We start from the raw sequence: 22,923 nt of genomic DNA on the forward strand, positions 1-22,923 counted from the left end.
TCTGTCTATTATGATATTGTAATGTTAGTTTTCTCTCTTTAAGATTGAGATCCTGCTGCCCTGCTGCGTTGCTACAAACCCAGACCAGAAGCTACCTTACAAAGTGAGCCATCATCTGCTTCGTCTTCAGTTCCCTTGAGTTTTTTTTTTTTAAAATTAGCTACAACTCTGTCTGTCTTTCTGTCTGTCTGTCTATCTATCTATCTGTCTATCTATCTATGTGTCTATCTATCTATCTATCTACAAAAAAGCCTAATTTGAGAAAAATTATGCTACTGACACAGAGCTATTGACATTGTAAGGCGCATCAACTGGTGAATATCAAACTTCAAACTAACTTCACCCCGGTGATCAACCGAGCCTTAACTGATCCGGTCTGGTCTCAAAATAAATGGCAGACTGCACTCACAAGCTTTCAATTCAAATCTTCAGGTTAGATAGTGAAAGCTAAACTTACAGTTAACAATAATGTTCTTACCCTTTCCTTTGATCAGTTCATGGTTTAAATAGGATGTTCAAATCATGCTTTGGCATTCATTTAGAATGATGATCAAACTTGTGTCTGAGCTGTCCAGTTCTACTGTGTATTATACGATTTTTAATGAACACCCTCCAGCAAAATGGAATCAAGTATTCTCCCAGCTCATGGCATAAAGATTAGATCATTCATTATAGTCTTTAATATTCTGTATAATCCATGTTACATCAGGCATACTGGATACTGTGAACTGTATTTTTTATAGTTGAGCCTGTGCTGTGTTGTGCAGTTGCCCATGTAGTATACTGTGCAAGCTATATGTATGTAGGTCACACAGTATATGTCAAGTCAATTCAAGTTTATTTATATAGCCCTTAATCACCAAGCATGTCTCAAAGGACTTTACAGAGAGCAACCCTGCCTAGATCTGACTGATCAACAGTGGATTTGTTTGTAGAGATGAAGATTGGCTTAAGTGTTGATTTTAGCAACCTACAGTATTAGAAGGGTAACATTAGATTCAAGATGGATTGTTATTTTTCCTTTTTTTGTGCTCTCACTCCACTGTGAAGAATAAGTAGTGTTATACCTATTTATTTCCAGTTGAGGGCAGCAGTACTGCTGAGAGGGATCTTGTCTGCCTCAACTATATGATGAAGAAGAGGAAGAGGAGGAGGCCCAGGAGGAAGAAGGAGGGTGAGAAGATGAGGAAGAATGCTACCTTTAGGTGTTCCTTGTAAGCTCCTACTTTTGGGTTAAGGGGGTGGGAATGTGACTTTAAAAGAGTGACAATAGAAAAACATATCAGTACTGATTGTTTTCATAGAATGACAAACAGTGAATGAAATAATGAAATACAAAACTTTAACCATCAATTGTTGACAATTTTCTATATTCATATTCAACTAAACATCACATCTTGGCAACTCAGGATTCATAGATCAGTGTGTGGGGTTGAGGGAACCCCCGTGTTTTAAAAAAAAAAAAAAATATGTTTAGCATTTTTGCCTTTATTTGATAGTTCAAAGTTGAGAGAGACAGGACTGGGAGAGAGAGAGGGGGATGACATACGACAAAGATCCTGGGCTGCACTTGAACCCAGGACGTTGTGTTTACATGCCTTAGACCGCTGCCCAACCATGATGCCCAATTTTACTGAAATTTGATTAACTGGAAATTAGCTGAATGAGAGAGAATGAATGAATGTAGACTGAATCAACAACAACAAAAAACTTCCCATATAAGGGTCCCTAGGACAAGTTTGAGAACCCCCAAAGAAATTTCCCACATTTCCTGTACTATTTACCACTTTGTTGGGTTGTTCATGGACGCTCTTGTCGTAATGACAATATTTCCGACAGTACCTGAAGGAGCAGAGGAGGAAGAGGAACACTGGCAACGCTGTTCCCATCGTTACAGCTCAAAGCTAATGTTATCAATTTGTATCCTAGCCTACTGCATTGTTGAGCTTCGTCAACATGTTAAATGCTTATTTTGACTGTTGACCATTACATGTGGACTCTGCCACTTCCCCAAAAGCTTGTTAACTAATCTATAATGGAATTTTTTAACGAGCCGAGCTAGCCGACCTCTGCTTGTCGTAGCCACGATCAGTTGCAGTGTTGGGGAAAGTTACTTTTGAAACTAACTAGTTACTTTACTTCATTACTTGCCCTGAATAGTAACTAGTTACGTTACTAAGTTAGCCTTTATTAGAAGTAACATGGAGTTATTGATGTTAAAAGGCGCATCAACCAGTGAATATCAAACTTCAAACTAACTTCACCCCGGTGATCAACCAAGCCTTAACTGATCCGGTCTGGTCTCAAAATACACGGTAGACAGCGCTCACAATTCAAGTCTTCAGGTTTGATAGTGATAGAGCTGTTATTCCTACCCTTGTCTTTGATCAGTTCAAATTAATGCGAATATTTCCAAGTTCTGCAGTTAATGTTGTGCTCATTCTTTTTTTTTTTTTAGGCATTTTTATGCTTTATTAGATAGAGACAGTGTGAGAGATAGACAGGAAGGTATGGGAGAGAGAGGGGAGGACATGCAGCAAATGACCGCGGGCCGGATTCGAACCCAGGTCCCTGTGGGAAGGACTGAGCCTTACATGGTACACGCTCTACTCAGTGAGTGAGTCACCGGGGCGCCGCAATGTTGTGTTCATTCTGAAAGCGAGTCGTAACCTACAAGCTTCCACCGCGCAGGCCCTCAAAGTCAGCCATACTGTAACACTGTGACGTTTGTAGTTGCTTATACTGACTAATACTAATATTCTCATCACAAACGCAGATGGCACAGGTGAAAACAACTACTACAGAGACATTATTTTCAGCAATCTGTTTTCTAATTTCCTCCCGACTATCCAATATGGTCAGACCTACTCTCAGGTGATTTGCACAGATTTTCTCATAAGTATCCTTCAAAAACAAACCAGAAAAGCACAGCTATTATTGCGGTGTTCAAAAACACAAAAGTGTTGCTGTTAAAGGGTGAGAAACACAGACTCGATGAATGCATAATGCATTTAAAGCCATTATATGAAATGTTAGCCAGAGACTTGGTGTGTAGTGAAAGTACAGGTCTGTAGGAGTGTTTTGACATATAACTTGAGCATGTAGTACTTGCACTTAAGTTATTTGACACTTGTTTTACATGTCTCTCTACATGGGTTCTCTGTGCAACTTGTTAGAATGGTCATAAAGGATTGGGACGCCTGACCACAAAAATGAAGACAATAAACTGGACCTTGTTTGGAGGTTGATCAATTTAGATTTAGCAAACAATTCCTACAGCTCTGACCGTTCTAGTTTCTGTTCCCCCTTGAAGGCTGTTTAACACAGTAAACAGACTTGTCAGACAAATATGCACCAATATATCTGTTGGTGAGTCATGCTCTCATAGTGCATGTACAGTTGATGTTGAGTTGTTAGGTTTCCCTGGCCAGTTATTGACCAATCAGAAGCCAGTCACCAGAGGCTGTGCTGAACAAGTGGAAAGTGGAAGGTGTGGCTAATTAGGTAGAAAGAGGAAAATAGGAGAAACGGGTTAATTAGAAAATATTACAGCTATATGGTGCAATAGATGGATTATTCCGTTTTTCAAGCAGTTCGGTTATGGTAAACTTTTACCGATTGTTATATTGATACAGATAAGCCGCATTTTGGTACCTTGATCAACATATTTTTGGCTTTTAGGGCTGATTTTCGATCTCATATAAATGGAATCAGCTGAGATTGTTTCATGCAACAATGTGGTCAAAACTCACACTTTCTGCAACAAATGTGCCTGAAATGTGACTGTGTGAGTTTTAGGCATGGAAGTAGAATTTATGAAGGCACGAATCAGGCTATTTAAAACTGACACAGCCTAATCTATTTTCTTTTTGGGCTAGATAAGCTATGATAAAAAACAAACGCTGATCATTGTGGTAATTGTGCTAATACTAAATCATATATGGTTTGACATTGCAACGATTTTTCCTTAAGCATATGAAACAGGCTTCAGTGTAAACAAAGTAACAGTTGCTGCCATCTCTGGCACATTTTTTTTGCCGAGTCTATGGAGCCGGCTTAGAAGAGTGAAAGTAGCTCACTGACTGACTGACTGACTGACTGACTGACTATTGTTGAAAGTCACACGAGAAGTGGCATCAAGACCTACACAGTTATGGTGGTATACATGATATCGTGTTGTTTGCACTGTTAGCGTTACAATAAAGTTGAATTGAATTGAATATCAAACTGTTTGTTTACACACACTTCCCAGGCAGGAACCCTTAAAATTGTACAAAGTGCCACTTATATGTGTGGCGGTCTGGGAGAACCCGTCGGATGTCACCACTGCACATTGTTGGCAATGAGCCAGAATAGATCGAGTTTTGCAGGCATTTTGAGATTTTGTTACTTTTATCACTGTATTACATCATGGTGAATGATTATTTTCAGTAAACAAAAGGGAAAGTATTTATTTTTGTGGTTTTGTGAAGGGTAGTTGGCTAGCAGAACAAGTTAGACTCGTTCTGTCCCTATTACCGGTTACTGACTTCAACAACTTATTGCAAAAACTAATGAAAAGCTTCACTACAAGGTACAGATAGCTAATCCCTTTTCATTTCAATGAATACACTTTGACGATATAGATAGCCTCACTTGTTACTCCATTCTATTGTTGCCTTCTTCCTGTTTATCTTCTCACCGCTCTTCTCACCAAAGATAAGTGTCCAATAAGTGTAAAGGACATCCACAGACACACACTTAAGACAATCCTATGATTTCAGATTGCTGTCAGGAAGTGACCAAGAATGTTGTTGAGGAAAACAAATCATATTGGATTTGTTTTCAGTGCAGGTGTGTTTGTTCCTTACTCGCTCCTGTAGACTAACTTGGTGGAACGCCACTGGAGAAAATGGAATGTTGTGGAATGTTTAAAGCCATTTTTCTCACTTTTAGACACATAACAGACACACATAACAGTTTTTGCAGGCCGCCACACTTATAGTATATCACTACAATGCAGAGGGCAGTACAGAACACATATTATACTAGGGTGCGAAAGCCAAGAGGCCAGACATCAATGGCCCGGCTTGTACTAGGTCAACCTAGTCTTTTAGTTTCTTTTGTTTGAGTAATAGTAAGGTTAGAAAGTACTCACTTCTTTCACTTAACTTTGTCTTAATAATTTGTTTTACTTAGATAATTAGGCATGTCAGGCCACAGTACCTTTGGATATTTGGAGATGAAACCTCTCCCTGTAAGCTGGCATTTATTGGTGAGAATAGGTTTCTGTGTCCTGTAGGGAACAGTGAATATTATCTTTTTAGTTGCTCTCCTTTTTAGTGTTAGAAGTTACAGCCGTCTGAAGAACTTTCTAGTGTCTGTATTAAATAATCCCAAAACCACTTAATCTTTTTTTCATTCTTAAGTATCTGATTAAAAGCTAAATTTTTATAGTTGCAATAATGTTTTTAATAATTTGGTAGCTCTGTATTGGAGAAACCCTTCGGTTTGCTCCTGGTTAAGTGGCTGGCAGAATCTTGTTATTTATGCAAACTTACTACCGAGCATTAAATTGTTCACATAGAATGAATGGTGTATTATATGAACCATTTCATTGTAATTCCCTACAATGACATAAGATGTGAAATACCAAACTTTTTTTTCTAAGAGGTGTAGTATGAGTTTCTAACACAATGACTGGATACAATTGACGACATAAACTTGAATTATAGCCTGTATTCATACAAAGAATTTATGGTGATTAGCTAAGGAAGAAGCATTTAAAATAGCTTGCCTCAGTTGGTTTTATGAGCTTTGAATTCTGGTGCATGAACACAAATAAAACAGAAGATAATTTAGAGGAAGTTTAGAGACCGAGGGATTTGAGAGGCTGGGCCAGTAAAGAGAACCAAAACCCAGCCATAAAACCAACCAGACAAACAAACAAATCAAACCTAAACTCTCTTTCCTTTCCTCCTCCTGTCAGCGTGACGCACCACTTCTAAGGTCCACTGGTCTGTGGTGTTGACCCGCTTCTCTAAAATATGGCTGCATTTGCAATTACAAAGGCATGGGAACGTTAACAAAAAGGCTTATTTTTCTTGGACAAGTCCTGCTTTACAAAAAACGATGTTAGCCACTGAAGCTGGGGTAGAGGCCATGCTTTGTTCTGCTCTGTAAAAGTGTTTGCCTGTTGTGATTCTGGTTTCTCCATTTACTTGAGTTGTCAGATTTAGAATGTGTTTGAGGCTTTTCCTTTTGGCTCCATTAGGATTTTTGCATTTTTACCACAGGTATTTCATACCAAGTCTGCGGTTTGCTACTAGCTGTAAACTTTGCATTTAAACTACAGAACTTGAATGGATAGAACGGCCTTTCCCATTCAAATCAACGTTCCTGGATGGTCAGAGCGGCGGCCATTTATGTGTATTGTTTGGCTAGCTTCCGAACCAACTTGCAGCAAGTCGCTTAGGCGGAGGTTTTGCATCAAGGACCAAAGCGGCGGAAAACTGGCACTGCAGCTGAATTAAATCATCAGTCATGCCTCGACTAGGTGGAGCTCTTTTACAAGTTGCTGCTGTCTTTTTAAGTCGGCCAAAAGTTTTGACATCTGTGCACAGTTAGTAGAAGTGTTTATAGTTGAATTAATCTGTTTCTGCCGATGTCCGTTACCTGCTTAAAGTTAGCAAATGCTATGTTAGTTTATAGCATTTAAGGGGCTATATTAAATTAAAGGGTCTGCTTGATGATGCTTACCAGCTAGGTTTACTAATATGCTGATTTTGACAAGAAGAGTTAGTGAGAGAAGCACAATCTTTGATAAAGCTACGTTAACGTCATCACAAACAGCAGCTTTCAGTTGAGTTTTGACACTGTTGCCTGGCAGACCCAGTGCAGGGTCCCAGCTCAGCCCTCACTCTAAAGTGGCCTATTAGCCTGTCCAATCTTCTCTTGGCACAGATTTCTAATCGATAATAGGCTGAGGTAGAGAGATATTCGTCCAGCGGCTGACTGTCTTCGTTCCCAAAGTCTACTTCCACTCCCGAAGCACCCCTAGTGGCCTACTTAGGGATACCTGTGAGGAGCCACTTTGGTTAACTACTCTCTAATGCATCAGTTGGTGTGGTTGCTGGAAAGTAGTTTAAGCAATAAGTATACTATTACTGCTAAGGGCATGTGTTTTACATATCTAGATTAACCCGTAAGAACCTTCATCTGGTGGACCTGGCTAAGTTCTCAGCCGAGAACAAAGTCCAAAAAGTTTAAGTCCCGATCAGGTCCTAGTCCTTCAGCCGCAGCGACATGGATTCCCTGTCCTTTAGGGGCCCCGATGGGCGACTGTCTTTCGTGCAATTTCTGCATGCCTTTTTATACCTTTCTAACCTTATTCTCCTCCCATCGAAATCACATCAGGTTATTATTACCTTATTAGCCTTGTGTTCCGTTTTCATAGAAAAATACAAGGTTTAGAAAGTACCAAACAATTCTTACATCCGTTTTCATGTCCCCACCCCTTGGATTTCAAGGTACTTCCCTTTTTTGCTAGTTGCTTGGGTCCAACCATGAAAAGGTTCCACCCATCATAATTTCTTAATATAATAGTTGTCACGTACACATTAACACTCCCCTAAGTCTTAAAGCAACAGTGATTCTCAATACAACAGTGATTCTCAATACAACAGTTGCTAACTTATTATATGAACAACCAAAATCGACTCCTTGTCCTAACATCATTTTAGTTTGATTACTTGAACTTATTATCATTTAGAATCAACCTCATTCTTATTACTTCTTAAAATCAACATCTTAAAATCAACATCATGTTTCAACATATTCATCACAGTGATTAACTTAACTTCTATCAAATCCTATCAGTACATACTTCTTACGATTATTATTCTTCACCTTTAATATCTTATTTCTAAGCAGCTTGAGCAGTTTAATACGTAAATCAACTTATTTCTTTACACCTTTCTTCCAAGCTCTCTTCTCTTGCCCGTTGTCTTCGGATCAAGGTTGCACCTGAACTCCTCCGAATTCCAAGGTGCTGGAGAAAACATAGCTCCCCTTTCCTTGTCGATGGCAGCCAGTAAATCCACAAAACTTGATTTAGGTTGTTTGCCTTCTTTTTCCTCCAACGGTAGTCTCCATTCATCCACTATGAGCGTAGTTTCTCCCAACGGCCCTTCCCATTGATTCATCACTCTCACCGCGCTATTGCCCTCGTCGCCACTACGTGGAGTGGTGGGAGTGGTAGGTGAATAATAGGAGAGAGGAGGGGGAGTGGGTGAATACATTCCTCGTTCGTCTGCTGGCGGAGAGATTGGTGAGATTAGGTGAGCCCACCTTCCTCCGGTTATGGTGTCGGCTAATCTTTGACTCTTAACGCGTTGGCTCTGCCTGGTGAACGGACTCTGCAGGCGTAGACTTCCATTTCTTTGGCGGGTTTGAGCGTTTCCTTGGCGGAGCAGGTGTTTGTGGTCTACTTGGGGCGGGCGAAACGTCCGGATTCTTGACACACATCTGCACAGTTCTCAAGCAAGTGTGACACTTTATGGCCTTAATGCCCAGACTCACCATAGCAAATAACCCTTAAAGTCCCACTGAAACGGAAGTTAGAGCGTCTTTAGCTTCTGTACTGTGACGTATTTCCCAGTGAAACAGAATATTTGAGCGGTATACAGTTACAAGAGGGATTTAAATCAAATCCTTCGCATTTGATTGGACCGCTAAACAGTGGGCGGGGCTTAGAGTTTAGCGCGATACAGAGCTACAGAGAGAAACAGAGCTACAGAGGACTGTTGGCTCCACACACACCTCCCTCACCTATTGTTAGATCAGGAGGAGGACAAGGGAGAAATTAATGAATTAGACCTCAGCGACATTGTTTTGGAAATGAAAACAAAGTTTTTGCCCACTGATATCCAAACACACATCTCTTCCTATCTCTCTCCATATTGCTCTGTCAGCTACTACGACCCAGGAACGGTGATTGATGGGTGGATGTCATGATATTATTGGTTGAAATTGGTTGGTTCATGCTTACGTAAGCACACGGCATATTTTGTTTTACAGGAAGAAAACATGATTGGATTTTGATATAAGAATACAAAGAAATAGATTTTTTGTATTTTTTTGGCATATATTGTTAAATAGGTGCACAATATGACCGGGGATGTGATCTAAAAGGGTTAAAAATGCATTTTTCATTTCATCTCAACTTTAAACTTCCATAGTTGCCATCTTATGGTGTACTAGCCAAATTACCATAGCAACAGTGGAAGGACCGTTCTATCCATTCAAGTTCTGTGATTTTAACATTGACATTCAGAAAGAAAGACTTACCTGCACTTAAAACATGCATGCATGACGCAAAACTTGAACCTCGACTTTAAAGGAACAGATGCAAATAAATACATAAATTTGAAAGGGTTTGTTTGTTTTTGTAAACACCATATTTTATCTCACAGCTTGACATTTAAGTACCACTGAATCTCATTCCCTTTGTTTAGCTCCCACCGGCTGTCGCTGTCAGGAGTGATATAGCTGTTGTTGTTCTTAGAGCCAAGATAAAACTGCTTTCCCCAAACACACAGGAAACGCACTCTTAGAAAGGATTTGTGATTTTCATTACATCTGTTTGCCTGCTTTGGAACAGCACACGCTTCAGATCATTTTTAGTGCATATGTTAATAACACATATGTTAACGTATGCTGTACTGAAAAGTAACACAAATGTGTGTTGTCTCATGCTAGACACAGAAATTTGTAGAATATTTCATCTCCTTTCTTAAAGTGCATATGGAAATTAAAAAAAACAACATAATTTTGTGTTTCCAGAACTTCTAACATGTGTTTCCAATGGTATCAACTTACTGCAAGGGTTGTGTTTATTTTCCTCTTTAGTTAACTGACTATACTACTAGTCAATTAACACTGGGGGGCAGCATCTCATTGAGGTTGGTGATGGCTAATCAGCACACACACACACACACACAAAATTAAATCGGAGTTGAATTCTTCACTTCAGGAACACGTATCTGCATTATAATGTGTTGATGTTGATGTTAATGTGTGATCTTTGTCAAAGGGGTCACTTCACTCCACACCACATTAAGACAACAGTTATTTTAAAAGTTAAGTATATGTATAACAACACAGGGATGTGGTGTGTGTGCTTATTAGCCACACAAAGTCGAAAGAATATTACAATCAATCAATGTCTTGAAAAGCAGCTAAATAAATTAAAAGTGAGGTTATTATCTGCAGTGTTCCTGCATTTTTGCTGATCTAATTCCATTACTTTTCCATGACCATTATATGCCACATACAGTATTGCAATTCCCATGACCAACATTTGTCAGCATTGAGGTCCGCTGTTCATTTTCTGGGTTAAATAGCTGATGTGAAGTTGCCAGGTTTCATTTTGGCTTGCTATAACTCTCACTTGGGACTTACGCAGTCCGGGAATTTGATATTTGTGTTGTTGTTCCTTAAAAGGTAACTAGATCAACCGTCAGCCAGGCTTGACTTTTATCAATGAAAGCTTGAACTCTTGTGGATAAGTATCATATTGCATAATTCATCAAGGTGTAGAAAACAGTTTTCAAATTTCCCTTATGTTTCCAGGTTACAGCTAAGGGCCAACACACACACAGGCGCAGACACATACGCACACACACACACACACACACACACCCCCACACAAACAAATTCACTCATTTAATGACTTAATTGACTCAGTGCTTTGCCTCGACAGATTTGATGAGCTGAGCGATGGCGTCACATCTAACAATAGAACCAGTGAGTCAGTGTTAATCAATACTCAAAAGATGCATTTTTGCCATCAGGGCCCTTCGACTGTAAAACGCCCTGCCTGAGGAACTCTAACTAATTCAGTATAATCTTATTAATCACTTAATTATTACTTAAATTTAACTTACTTGAATTTGCCCACTTTTTTATTGTGTGTTCCTTATGTTTACATATTTTGAACCCTTTTTCTTTGAGCATGATTGAGCATGAAGTGTTATTCCCTTTCTTACCTACATCAGTATTCTTTTTAGTTTATCATTGTCAGCGCCATTATTACTATTACAGATGCCCCTATTTGGCCCGGTTTACTGATGGTCCTCAGTTACTCAAATATGCTAATAAATAACATGGAAAATAAAGGTGAAATAAAGCACAAGGCGTGGTCATGAGATTGGATCAGAAAAAGAAAATCATTATTTAAGGCACACCTTTATAGTCTGCAACTCCATCACATTTGAATACAAGAAACACACATAGTGACAACTGAAGGACAACAAAACCTTATAGGGATGGGATTCACAGGTATGGAACAAGTCTATTCCTAGACTAAATTATCTTTTAAATGGAGATATCCATTGAAAATTATATTAGCACCAGACCTGGGTCCAATGCTGTTTGCAAATAATTGTTAAGTGTTTGTTTTATCCCTCTAGGAGTAGTTTCTAGAAGGGTGGAGTCTGCCACATGAGATGATACAATTTGTACCCTGATGCAATAAACTTCACCCATCTGATACTCTAATTATTTATGAACAAATTAAAATAATTATTTGCAAATATTATTTATCACAGGTCTGATTAGCATATACTATAACCAGGACTAATCCATCTGTTTAACTGTCCCACAATATCATACAACTTATACAAGAAACCACCTTTTGGATCTGTGAAATTACATCAATGACAACAACAACAACACAAAGGTTAAGTCAAAACATTTGTACCAATTTTCAATAGAAAAGTGCCAACAGTTACGAATTCGATAGAGTGAATAAAGTTTTAAATATCGTTACAAGTATCATAGACTGGATAGGATTGAGTTGTATTGCAGATACAGTAAGGTCAATAGAATGACTAGGCATTAGTAGAAATCACATTTTACTTATTGAATGTGGAAAAAGCTCAGGTTTTTCATTACAGTACCTATCTACTTACTTGTGTTTAGGGGAACCAGCTGTGTGCCATATCTAAGGTATAAGGCACCCCTCTACAGACTTTAGGGGCTGGTTTCTGAGACGTGGTTTCAGCCAAGTCAAGATGTATCATTTCACTTCCTATGGAGCTATATTTCCCCCAAAACAAATTGTACGTAAATTCAACATTGTGAAATGCTTCAAGCGTAAAAAAGGGATTTGAAAACACAAAGTCAGTTCTGTAAATCTGTAAACAGGATTGTAACCCGTGTCGTCATTTATGTCTATAAAGACAGACACAGATTGTGTTTTATAACTCTGGAAACACTCATAAGGCGCCTTTGGCCTACAACTCTGAGGAAAAACTACAACAGGAAGTAATCATAACTGGAAAGGAAAATTTGGGGATTTTTCAATGTAAAATTCAAATTTTTGCCTCGGTTAAACCAGAACTGCCGAGGCGGTAACCACATTAAAAACGCAATAAAAACAGTCTGAACGTAAGAAATAATCTGTAAAACGTATAAACACAGTTGCAAAATGAGAACAGAAGGCGTAAATAGATTTAGTTTATAAACGATGGGTTACAATCCTGTTTATAGATTTACAAAACTGACTTTTGATGTTCAAATTAGTTGTTTTTTTTACGATTGAGCCATTTCACAGTCATCAGTTTATGTACTATTTGTTTTTTGGGAAACATAGCTCCATAAATTCCACCGCAATTGTATCGTTAACAGTTTTTAACCAGATGTAGTGGGAAAAAAAAGTGAAAATCGATATAAGAAAGAAAGTTTTCCACTGTTTCATCCAGCTGGTGCACAATTTCCCATTATTGTTTGAATGCCATCTGCACAAGTACATGGCAGCAGAAGGAGAATGCAAATCTCCTCTTCTTCTATGGGAGTAATTTGCTGCAAATGCAAATGTACAGACTTTTCTGGCGGCACATCTATATAATTGGTTGGATTCAACACATTAGAGTAAGGGAACTGGCATTATTATCAGGCAAAACAAATTTCGATGCAGACTTTAATTGAAAAATGAATCTTGTCTCGTCCGAGGCTTGGCTTAATCCACGTCTGTGAAACCATCCCTAAAGGAGAAAGTATTCACTCACAGCTTTATAATTTTTTGTCTCTCTGTGCATAAATGCTACAATTAATGAAGAAGCGTGTGCAAAGCAAGGTTCAGTGCAGAACATATAACATCTACCATCTATCTACCTTTCCTACAGTTTCAGAGCCATAAATCTTTATTTGAAGCCCTATAGCCAATCATTTGCAGATTGAGGCAAACAGCGTTGAGGTTATGCCACAAATTTATTTTTAAAGGAGTTTTAAGCTGTTCATTGTTTAACTATAACTCAATCTACTGTGCGACTTGACAGTAAATGTAAACTCCAACTTAAAGCATACACATTTGAAGAAAACCTGCTGCATGGTTCGCCTAAGTCTGCAACTGACGGAGCGGGGACAAAGTACAAAATGCTGCAATCCTATCATCTTTGTTAGCTTGACTAGCAAAGCTAAGCATAATGACCACTACAACCATGTTTCTGCTGCTATGATAAAGTGAGCCATTCACGCTCAAGCCTACAGTTCAGCTCTTTATTTTCTATCTCAGTAGAGGAATCTGTGGTTGCTGTCTTAAAAACAAAGGCCTCGTTTTAATCTCATTTTATGTCTAACCTCTCAGTTTTAACGTTGTCTACTCTTAAGTGTCGTGCTCTATTCTCAAGTCAGCTAGATCTGCACATAAATGCAGAACCATCCACCCAAGTGTTTGTTTTCCAGTAAGTTAACGCCATCCCAACTCCCTCAGCCGATTCACAACAAGTCCGCTTCGCCGCAGCGCTGGAGAATCAGTCTCATATTTGCAGCCAAGCTTCATTTGTCATTTCTCATGTCAGAGCTGAGCGGCCATGTCATTGTCTTTCTTTTGGCAGCGGAGCGACTTCCTGTTTGCTGTTTGCAGCTCACTGCCCAGGGGAGAGAGGAGGTTCAGCGGACTATGGAGCACCAGAGCAATGCAGGGGAGCGTGATATGAGCGATGCCCCGCTGAGAGTCATTCTTCTGGGTGTGAGGGAAGGGGTGAAAGCCTGGGTTTTGGCTTGGCTTGCTGCTCCAGGAATCCATTTTTACCCCTGCAGCGCTGGATAAGGTGGTAATTGTGGGTGAGCAGTGATGCATGGGTGTGTACAGTTGGGTGTTTTGTGAGTGCGATCAGTGCCTGTGCTGATAGAACAATAGGTGCAAAGTGATAGACTGGGTGTCAAGTGCTGATCTACAAGCTGTGGGCTGGCGCAGGTGACTTTGGAGCAGGTAGGGATCTACAGTCTTTAGGCCTATCCTGATATGTAGGCAGCCGGCTCGACGTTGTTGTTCTGTCCGTCTTCTATAGCCTTGTTCTTCTCAGTCATCGACAGCTCAGAAGACTCAGAGTCCACTGCTGCTTTCTTTGACCTATTGGGTGAAAAACATACTCTTACTTTGGTTGAACAGATGCTATACCTAAAGAAAACATAATAAGCCTGTGACAACTCCATAAAAACACTGTGAAAGTAGTAAAAATGAAAGGAGTATATTCCAGACAGTGGACAATTTTTCTTTTCATTATCTTCTGTTTATTCTCAGTCTACTTGTGTACTCTCTACATGGCAAAGTCAATTCAAATTTGTGTATAATCACACACTGCTACTGTAATTTAAACAAAGTGTAATTTGAATATGCAACAATTAAAAGGTTTTCTAAGACACGGCACTGTGATGAAGTTATTTATAAAATGTAATTCTCACATATTACCCTTGAAGGAAACTGATAAGGTATTTTACATAACTGTTTGTGTACATTGTAAATGCCAAAAAAATGCAATATTGGGAGACCTTTTTTTTTTAGATCAATTACTATTCAGACCTTTAGCTGCAAATGTAAGATGTTGCCACTGGGTTGATGCTGTTACATCAGTCTATCAAGAAAATGCTTAACTTCGCTATTGAACTTTTACGAATGGTGCAGAAAGCTTTTCAGCAAAACATATTGGACTTTGTAAGAGCCATAGGTAAGATAAGAGAAGAATTGCAGCATGTAAGAAGTCCTGGACAAATTAATGAACTAAACTGAGATATTACTTTGTGAACATAATATAATAATTAGAATATAAATATTGGTACTTGTGTGCCTATGCTGCTTTCCAGGAGACAGATAATATCTTGGTCTGTGTTGCCACCTTGACTCAAATAAGTCTTATTTGAATCATTCAATGTGCTGAATACCTTCATGTTTTATCTGGAGCGACTTACACTGCCTGAGCGCAAACCTGGGACCTTTCAGTTATGGAACAGCCTCTCTAGCCACTGGGACACCCTGCCGTTCCCGTAATGTCGTTTAAGTTAAATTATTGTAATTCTAATTAATTACACAAAAGCCTGCTCAGACTTCTAATGCAAGGAGTCCGTTTTTGATGGTTCATCTAATTTGTTATAACTGCTTTACGTCTCTCTCTCTATGCTCAGCCAATTCTCAGCAGGTTGGAGGGTGTGGCTGTGTGAACATACTGAGCACCACCCTTTTTTTTTGGGCAATCGTGCAAAGTGGCAACATCTAATGCTCAAGGCACAAGCAGCGCTAAAGTAAATTCTACTGTGAAAATCCCGAAATATTTTAAATGCCAACCCAGTATAAGCCAAGGATTATCGACACAGAGGTCTCTCTCTCGCTCTCTCCCTTCTGTCACAGTTAATCACACACCCACACACACAGACCAGATCTTCTCCACTTAACTAGTCTAATGAAAAATAATATGCCTGTTCAAGAGAAGTGAGAATCTGCAAATAATCACATTGTTATCATTTTACACCAGACTATGTTGCTCTCTCAAATCTCTCAATTGCCTATCACCTATCTCACTTTCACTCTGTCCCTGGCTTCTGTCTGACACACTACAGGATACCTCATTAACCATGCATAGAATCGACTAATCAGAGCATTTGGGTATACAGTATACAGTATTTGACGTAATTTTTGCCAGGAAGTACATTGCATTTTTAAAACGGTTTGATTCTGATGAAAAAACTCGTGAAAAAAATCGTTTCTAAAAGGGCAGTCGTTCCACCGTTGGGATATTTTGTGTAACTTTACATTACTGTGCCCTCTGTTAACAATAACATGAGATGTGTTGGATCAGAAGAGGAACGCTGCATGGGCTTCAAACCTGTTCACTGGAGGTGCTCATTGGACATGTGGGGAGTCCATATGTGAAGAAAATAGAAGAGAAGATCCAAGGTACTCGGGGTTTCATTGTTCTCTGCACCCTGAAGGAGGCCTGGTGTGTTTTAACATGAAATAGCCAAGGTCAATAAAGGCTTTTTAACTCCAGGAGAGCGCCTTGGATCTTCTCTTCTATTTTCAATAACATGGGATGTATTGGGTGTAAGGGACATGTGTGGGACGGGTAATGGAGGTTCTCACTTTTCTCTGTTGAAGACGATGAAGTCTCGCTGAACGTTGTCCAGACGCTGCTGCAGTTGGCCATTCTGGGGAAGAAACACACAGACAGCAACATCAGCAACATCTGGAAAAGCAACAACAAGATCAGGGAGGATCTTTAGTCGTCATATCTCCAGCTACAGAATTAATTCGCCGAATACACAAGTTGTTTTGGTGACACTGGTGCAGAAATACAGTATATATACAACTTAGAGAATTTCATAGTACATGCTGGCGAACATCGCACAGAGCCAACAGGACCTCACATACAGTGCAAAGGAACAGTGGAAGATGTAAAATAAGCAGTAGACTATACACTCTACTCTCCTTGTATCAGTTGCTCACTCCTGGAAACCAGGAACAAGCTAACGGAGAACAGAGAAGAACATTCTGCACAGTATGTATTGTAGCTAGAGCAGTGTTCCCATGTGGACACGAGAAACACATTGTGGTGAATCACACATATTGTAGTTACATCAGAGGGAGCATAGCAGGCCTGTTTTGTTTTTGTTTTTTTTGGCTGAGGCTGGAAGTTACTTTAAAAAAACCAACATGATCTCATAATTTTTTTATGAAATGAGCACAAAGTCTGAAACGCAGATTACGTACTGTGGACATGAATTGTGTGAAGATGAATTGGACACAGCATTTTCACCTAAAGGATGGCTTTGGGTGAAAGTTTTGCTTTTTTGCTAAAAAATAAAACTTGACTCACATTTCTCACATAAATCTTCTACAAACTTGGAATTGAACCCAGGTCATCAGCATTGAAGGCAAATGCATAAACTCATCCTCCACCACACTGACCACTATTTCACAACAGTATTTTCAATGTCAGGCAACTTTCTGTTTTTAGTCGTGCATCTTTCTCATGAGCGTTTTGTGACTGGCAGAGAGAAATAACTGTTTGAAATTTTGAAAATTAGGACTCGATGGCACAAAAATCATATAAAGTGACATCAATAAACTGCACACTCCTCAGGCCTAAATTTCTTCTTCTTTGTGGCTGATAGAGGTGGAGATGGTGGGAAAAAAAATTCCCTGCTAGTTCAACCATCGTTGGTGAGTCCAGCTTTGTCTGCACAGAGCGCTTGCTCACTGATCTTCAGAAAATGATCTTTATATTTAGCATTTAAGTATTGATTTGTCACTTCCCGTGCGCCCAGAAGATTTCCTGCCAGTGACCAAACCTGCAACTGAAAACTGAAAACAACTGAAATCTATTTAGGCAAATATGGTGAGTCTACACTGTCCTAATGACAGGGGATGGGACGCTCCGCTCTGTTGCAGGCCCATTTTGTGTGCTTTTACATAAAAATCTTGCCTAGTGCAACATTAACAACAGATAGCACTGTACCAAGAAGGTAGTAATTATAAAGGGACATTTCCAGTAGGAGTCTTTCCACCTGCATTCACCTTAGCAATGTGACTGCAGAGGCTGGTCTTCCACTATAACTTTTGGCAACTTTGGAATCTGGTGGAATAACTATAAATAATAATAATAATTATAATCTCTTTGTGAGGTGAAACTATGTAGTAGCACTGACTTTGCTCATGACTTTCTTATTATGTTACGCTGTGCTACTTTTACTGTGTTTTATTGTGCCTTTTATGACTTTCTGAATTTAGCGTACAGCTTCTTTGAGTGTTTTTGAAAAGCACTTTCAGAAAATGTCTTATCAGTCATACTTCAAACAGTCCTTCATCAACCCCATTTTTTATTTCTGTCCTTGTCATTTAATTTGCTGCCAGATAAATGGAGGAAATTGACCTAACTTTAGAGGACACTTGTGCTCTGACGTCTCCACCTGCTCCATGCACTCATACATATTTACCCCACTTAATCATGTGAGAACATCCGCCTCTATCATGCCAGGCTGTCCTCGCAGTCTTGTAGTGCCAAGATAAGTAGGACAGGTGCTTCCTCACTCTCCCAAGGAGGCAGCGAGGAGCGAGATCATAGAGATACATCATCATTATGACACTGTATGATCTCTATGGGAGGGATGTGTGTGTGTGTGTGTGTGTAGTATGTGTGTAAGACACACTAGCAGACAAGTGACAGAAGTGCGTGCTCACATGCAGATACACACACACACACACAAGCTTGTATTACTTGTGAGGACCTTCATTGACTACATTCATTCCTTAATCCCCAACCCTAACCATCACCACTACATGCCAACCTAATCTTTCTTATTTTTTGACCATTTTTGCCTTTATTTGAGAGGTAAAAGTGGAGAGAGAGACAAGAAATATTGGGTAAGTGTGAGAGGGATTACATGCAACAAAGGTCCCAGGCTGGATTTGAAACCAGGACATCGCGATTACATGGTACACGCCTTAGACCACTGAGCCACCAGGATACCCCCCCTAAATTTTCTTGTGAAGATGCATTCTATGTAATCTATTCTCCTCTTTATCTTATTTTCACTATCATTGTCAAGTTTTATGTGAAGCACTTGGTGCATGTAATTTCTTTGTTGTAAAGCACTTCGAGCTGCATTTCTTGTATGAAAGGTGCAATACAAATAAAGTTTATTATTATTATTATTATTAAATCTAATCTTAACCCTAAACCCAGGACATAACCCAAAAACTAGCCCCTTAAAGAAGTAACGAGCGGCAAAATGTTGTCACTTTGGTGGATTTTCCTGAACTTTCTACCTTTGTGAGGGCATTTGGTCCTCATATGGATAGAAATACAACAGCAGACACACACACACACGCTGCCTCTCCACACACCCCTCCAGTCAGATGAACCCTCTAAACTCCAGGCTCCAGGAAGAAGCCTCTTCAGGAAAAAATTGGCTGACCCCCTGCCCAGAGCTGTCAGTCACACAGCCCAGCAGAGACGCTCTGTACAGGTGCTGTCACAGTGGGGGGGGGCAGCCACTGGCAGACCACCAGCCAGCAAATAAAATGGGACAGAGAGACAGAGTGAGAGAGAGAGAGGAGAGAAAGCAAAGGAAGGTGTGTGTGCATTTGAGAGACAAAGCAAAAGAACGAGGGAGAGGAACAGAAGGTGTGTGTGCGTTTGTTTATTCATTTCTGTATGTGTGGGTGAGAGAAACAGAGAAGAGAGAGAGCAAGTGGAGAAACAAGAGGGAGGTCTGTTGTTCAGCGTTTTTGTTTGTGCGCCTGTGAATGAGAAAGAGAGACAAACATTAATTTTCTCTACCCGTTTATTCCTATTCATGGTCGTGGGGAGCTGGAGCCTATCCCAGCATGCATTGGGCAGAAGGCAGGAAAACACCCTGGGCAGGTTGCCAGTCCATCACAGGGCAGATAGACAGACTCACATTTGTAACGATGGGTAATTTAGACTCTCCAGTCCACCTGACTTGCATGGGTTTGGACTGTGGGAGGAAACCGGAGCAAAGCCGCCTGAACACACACAGGGAGAACACGCAAACTCCACATGGAAACGGCCAGGGTCGGGAATCAAACCCGGGTTCTTCTCGCTGTGAGGCGACAGCGCAAACCACTTAACACACAGACAAGCAGACAGAGAGAAATTGGGCCTGAAGGAGAAACAGCAGGAGAAGAGGGTGTGCCTGTGTGTGTGTGTGCGTGTGTGTGTGGGCGGGATACAGGAAGGGCAAAGCAACGAGCAGACAGAGACGGAGGAGGCGTGCGTTGAAGTCGTGGAACATCAGTGTGTGACAGATTACAGATATGACAGATAAGACGCGAGGCATGAGGCGGCGGCTCTCTGATGCTGTCACGCTGACATATCGCTCTCCTCTCTTCTCAGATCTAAAGGGCATGACAGAACCTGATAACGAGAACAGCACCTTCATATTACTCTGCCTTCTGTATATCTGTCAGTCCGTTTACAAAGCACGTCTCCGCCGGCTTTTGTCCCTCTGTGTTTAACCCTCATTTCACCAGCTTGACTAAGAAGACATTCTCATTTACAGCAATGGCCTTGGTCAGTCGTTGCGGGGCAACCTGATCTCTCAGAAAAACATGAAATGAGCACGACTTGTTAACACCAAAATACGCAGTGGAAAGTAAGGGTGTTGTGGTCGGGGTGATGGATGGGCGTCTGCATTTTGCATTTGACACCGGCGACTGGGGTTCAATTCTCGGCTCGTACAAAGGAAAACGTTTTTCTTATTTAACCATGACCAAAGCCTTTCCCTAACCTTAACCAAGTTGTTTTAGTTGCCTAACCATAACCTTAACCCAAACCATAACCGAGTTGTTTTAATTAACTTAACCATAATCTTAACCCTACTTACTCACTTGCCTAAACTTAACCAAAGTTGTTTTACTTGCCTAAATGTAACCACTGGCCAACCTTTGGAACGTAATTCAGTTTGTGGTGGAGAAATGTTATTTTCACATCATAAGTGTCCACAGCATGCAAATCGGCGTTTCAGTTTGTGTTCATTTCACATATTTGTGTGACATCATGTTGTTGTAGGGGCAGGTTAAACATAAGCAGCACTGTTGAACTGCTGCCAACAGAGCATCTCTCCTGGAGCAGTTGGAGGTTTAGTTCCTTGCTCATAAGCACTTTGATGGTTCTGTAGTTGTAGTAGAAGAGGAAAGGGTTATTTTCCCTTCTCAGATTTTCCGAATTGGTCTGGAGATTCGAAATGGCAACCTTCCTGTAAGCCCAGATTCATAAACGTTTGGGCTACCGATGCTAGAGGTATTTGAATTGAATTGAAACCTTTATTTATACAGGATACACACACTGAGAGCAAATCTACTGTGGTTACAATGCCCATTCTTATATTCTGTTAGACAACTTGCTTTACAGAGCATCTATTTAGACATCTGTCAACATATCACACTGCTGTCTGTCACTCTGCTGTCGTAGAAAAGCTCGTACAGTCAAACAGCTCTGATCTGTCAACCAAGTTGTGATATCTTTCCAAACAGATTCTGAATTAGGTAAAGTTTAATTAAGATTCTTCAATCACGTCACTTTGCTTTGCCAAGGTTGTGTCATCACGCTAAGCTCTGCCATTGTATTGTCTAGGACTCGATGGGACTTTACAGCAGACTTCCCCAACTGCTCAAGTGAACATTGCCGGATATGAAAATGGGATCCTTGAAAAAATACAAAACAAACTGGAATGTGTGTAATAAAATCTCACACACTTTGCTTGAATCGACCCTTTTACATTAGCCGACAGTTCACAGATACTCTCTCCTGTCTGGCTATATAGCAAGGTATTGCTAAAATATACAGAGGCCAGATGTGGGAGGGAACATCATCAACATATCACAGCTAATTACATCTGATGCCAGAAATGTTTCAAAGTCTATTCTCTCTCTCTCTCTCTCTCTCTCTGCATCCCTTTGCTGCTTCTCCCTTGATCAGGTGACATGGTAATTACCAAATTATAATGTCTAAAGTACACTTCCCTGCATATCTCTCCAGCTCTCTATCTCACTCTCGAGGAAAGCAATTACTGTTAACTGATATTAATTAACAGTATGAATCAGGTGTCTATGAAATTCAACACACAATAGAAATAATCACTGACTCGATCTCCACTGCATTTTGCAGATAATATTGCATATTTTGGCATTTCACCAGGCAGCAAAGATATTTTTTGGTAAATTTGTTTTGGCACCAATTTCATCTTAATCTTAGGGATTACCCAAAGATCTCTCTCGCTCTTCCAATCACACACACATGCGCACACACAGACACACACACAAGCCCCGGTTAAGTCCCTCTTGTGTTTTGGTCTATACTTTTCTTATCTTTCTCTCACACACACTTCCACCAGACACATCCCATCTCTCAAGAGACAATTCCAGATGGAAATTGATGATTCCCTGAAGGGCTTAAGGCCTGAGATTTTGATTTTGATTTTGATGGATGGATGGATGGATGAACGTACGAATGGATGGATGGATTTTTGTGATTCTCCAGTGATCCCAGAGGGTGAAATTTGTCTGTTTGGCAGCACAACACCGCTGAAGCTGGTAAGGGTTCAGCATCTCGGTGGATTCACAATGGATCAAATCTGGAACTTTCACCCTGCTGCTTGCTGGATGGATGGATGGATGGACAGATGAATGGATGGATGGATATAGGGAGAGAAGGTAGGAAAGGCTCCAGAAAGCTTGCTGGATTCGGCGTCCATGCACGCTGCCAAAGAAGCCTCCAGCCTTGCCAAGGACAGACTGTGAATAATAACAATGCTTTAACCTGTAGACAATTCACCACTTCTTTCTCCCTCTCTGTCTCACTCTGTCTCTCCCCCTCTCTCTCTCTCTGCCTCTCTCCCTCCTTATTTGATGGCTTTAAAAGGAGGGTTCAGAAGTTAATTGCCCCAACTGCTAGATTAAACTTTCCATTTAATGAGACAAACCAAGAGGGAGTGTTCTGCTGGATGAGAGCCCAAGAGGGACATTTCTCAACGTCCTTGTCTGGTTTTACTTTGTTTCCGACTGCAGCAGAGACTGACTTTTGTTTGTGATTTGATTAATATGTGTATATACAGTATGCATAGTGACTGGAATAGCTTTGTTGG

General features: G+C 40.3%; 1 protein-coding gene across 1 annotated transcript in view; it reads right to left on the reverse strand.

The window, feature by feature from the left end:
- Nucleotides 1–14,277: 14,277 nt before the first annotated feature.
- stk32a (serine/threonine kinase 32A) overlaps nt 14,278–22,923 on the reverse strand; it is a gene marked incomplete at its 5' end in the record, with an annotated part of 40,794 nt that continues 32,148 nt past the window's right edge. The window contains 2 exons of the mRNA XM_071539657.1: nt 14,278–14,395; nt 16,400–16,464. Of these exons, the coding sequence (XP_071395758.1) occupies nt 14,278–14,395; nt 16,400–16,464 (183 nt within the window). The remainder of the gene's footprint in view (nt 14,396–16,399; nt 16,465–22,923) is intronic.

The sequence above is a fragment of the Centroberyx affinis genome, unplaced genomic scaffold (genome assembly GCF_046629955.1).
Source record: "Centroberyx affinis isolate AG114_WGS23_722 - 3 ecotype Tasmania unplaced genomic scaffold, CSIRO-AGI_Caff_v1 ptg003481l_1, whole genome shotgun sequence".
NCBI lineage: Eukaryota > Metazoa > Chordata > Actinopteri > Beryciformes > Berycidae > Centroberyx > Centroberyx affinis.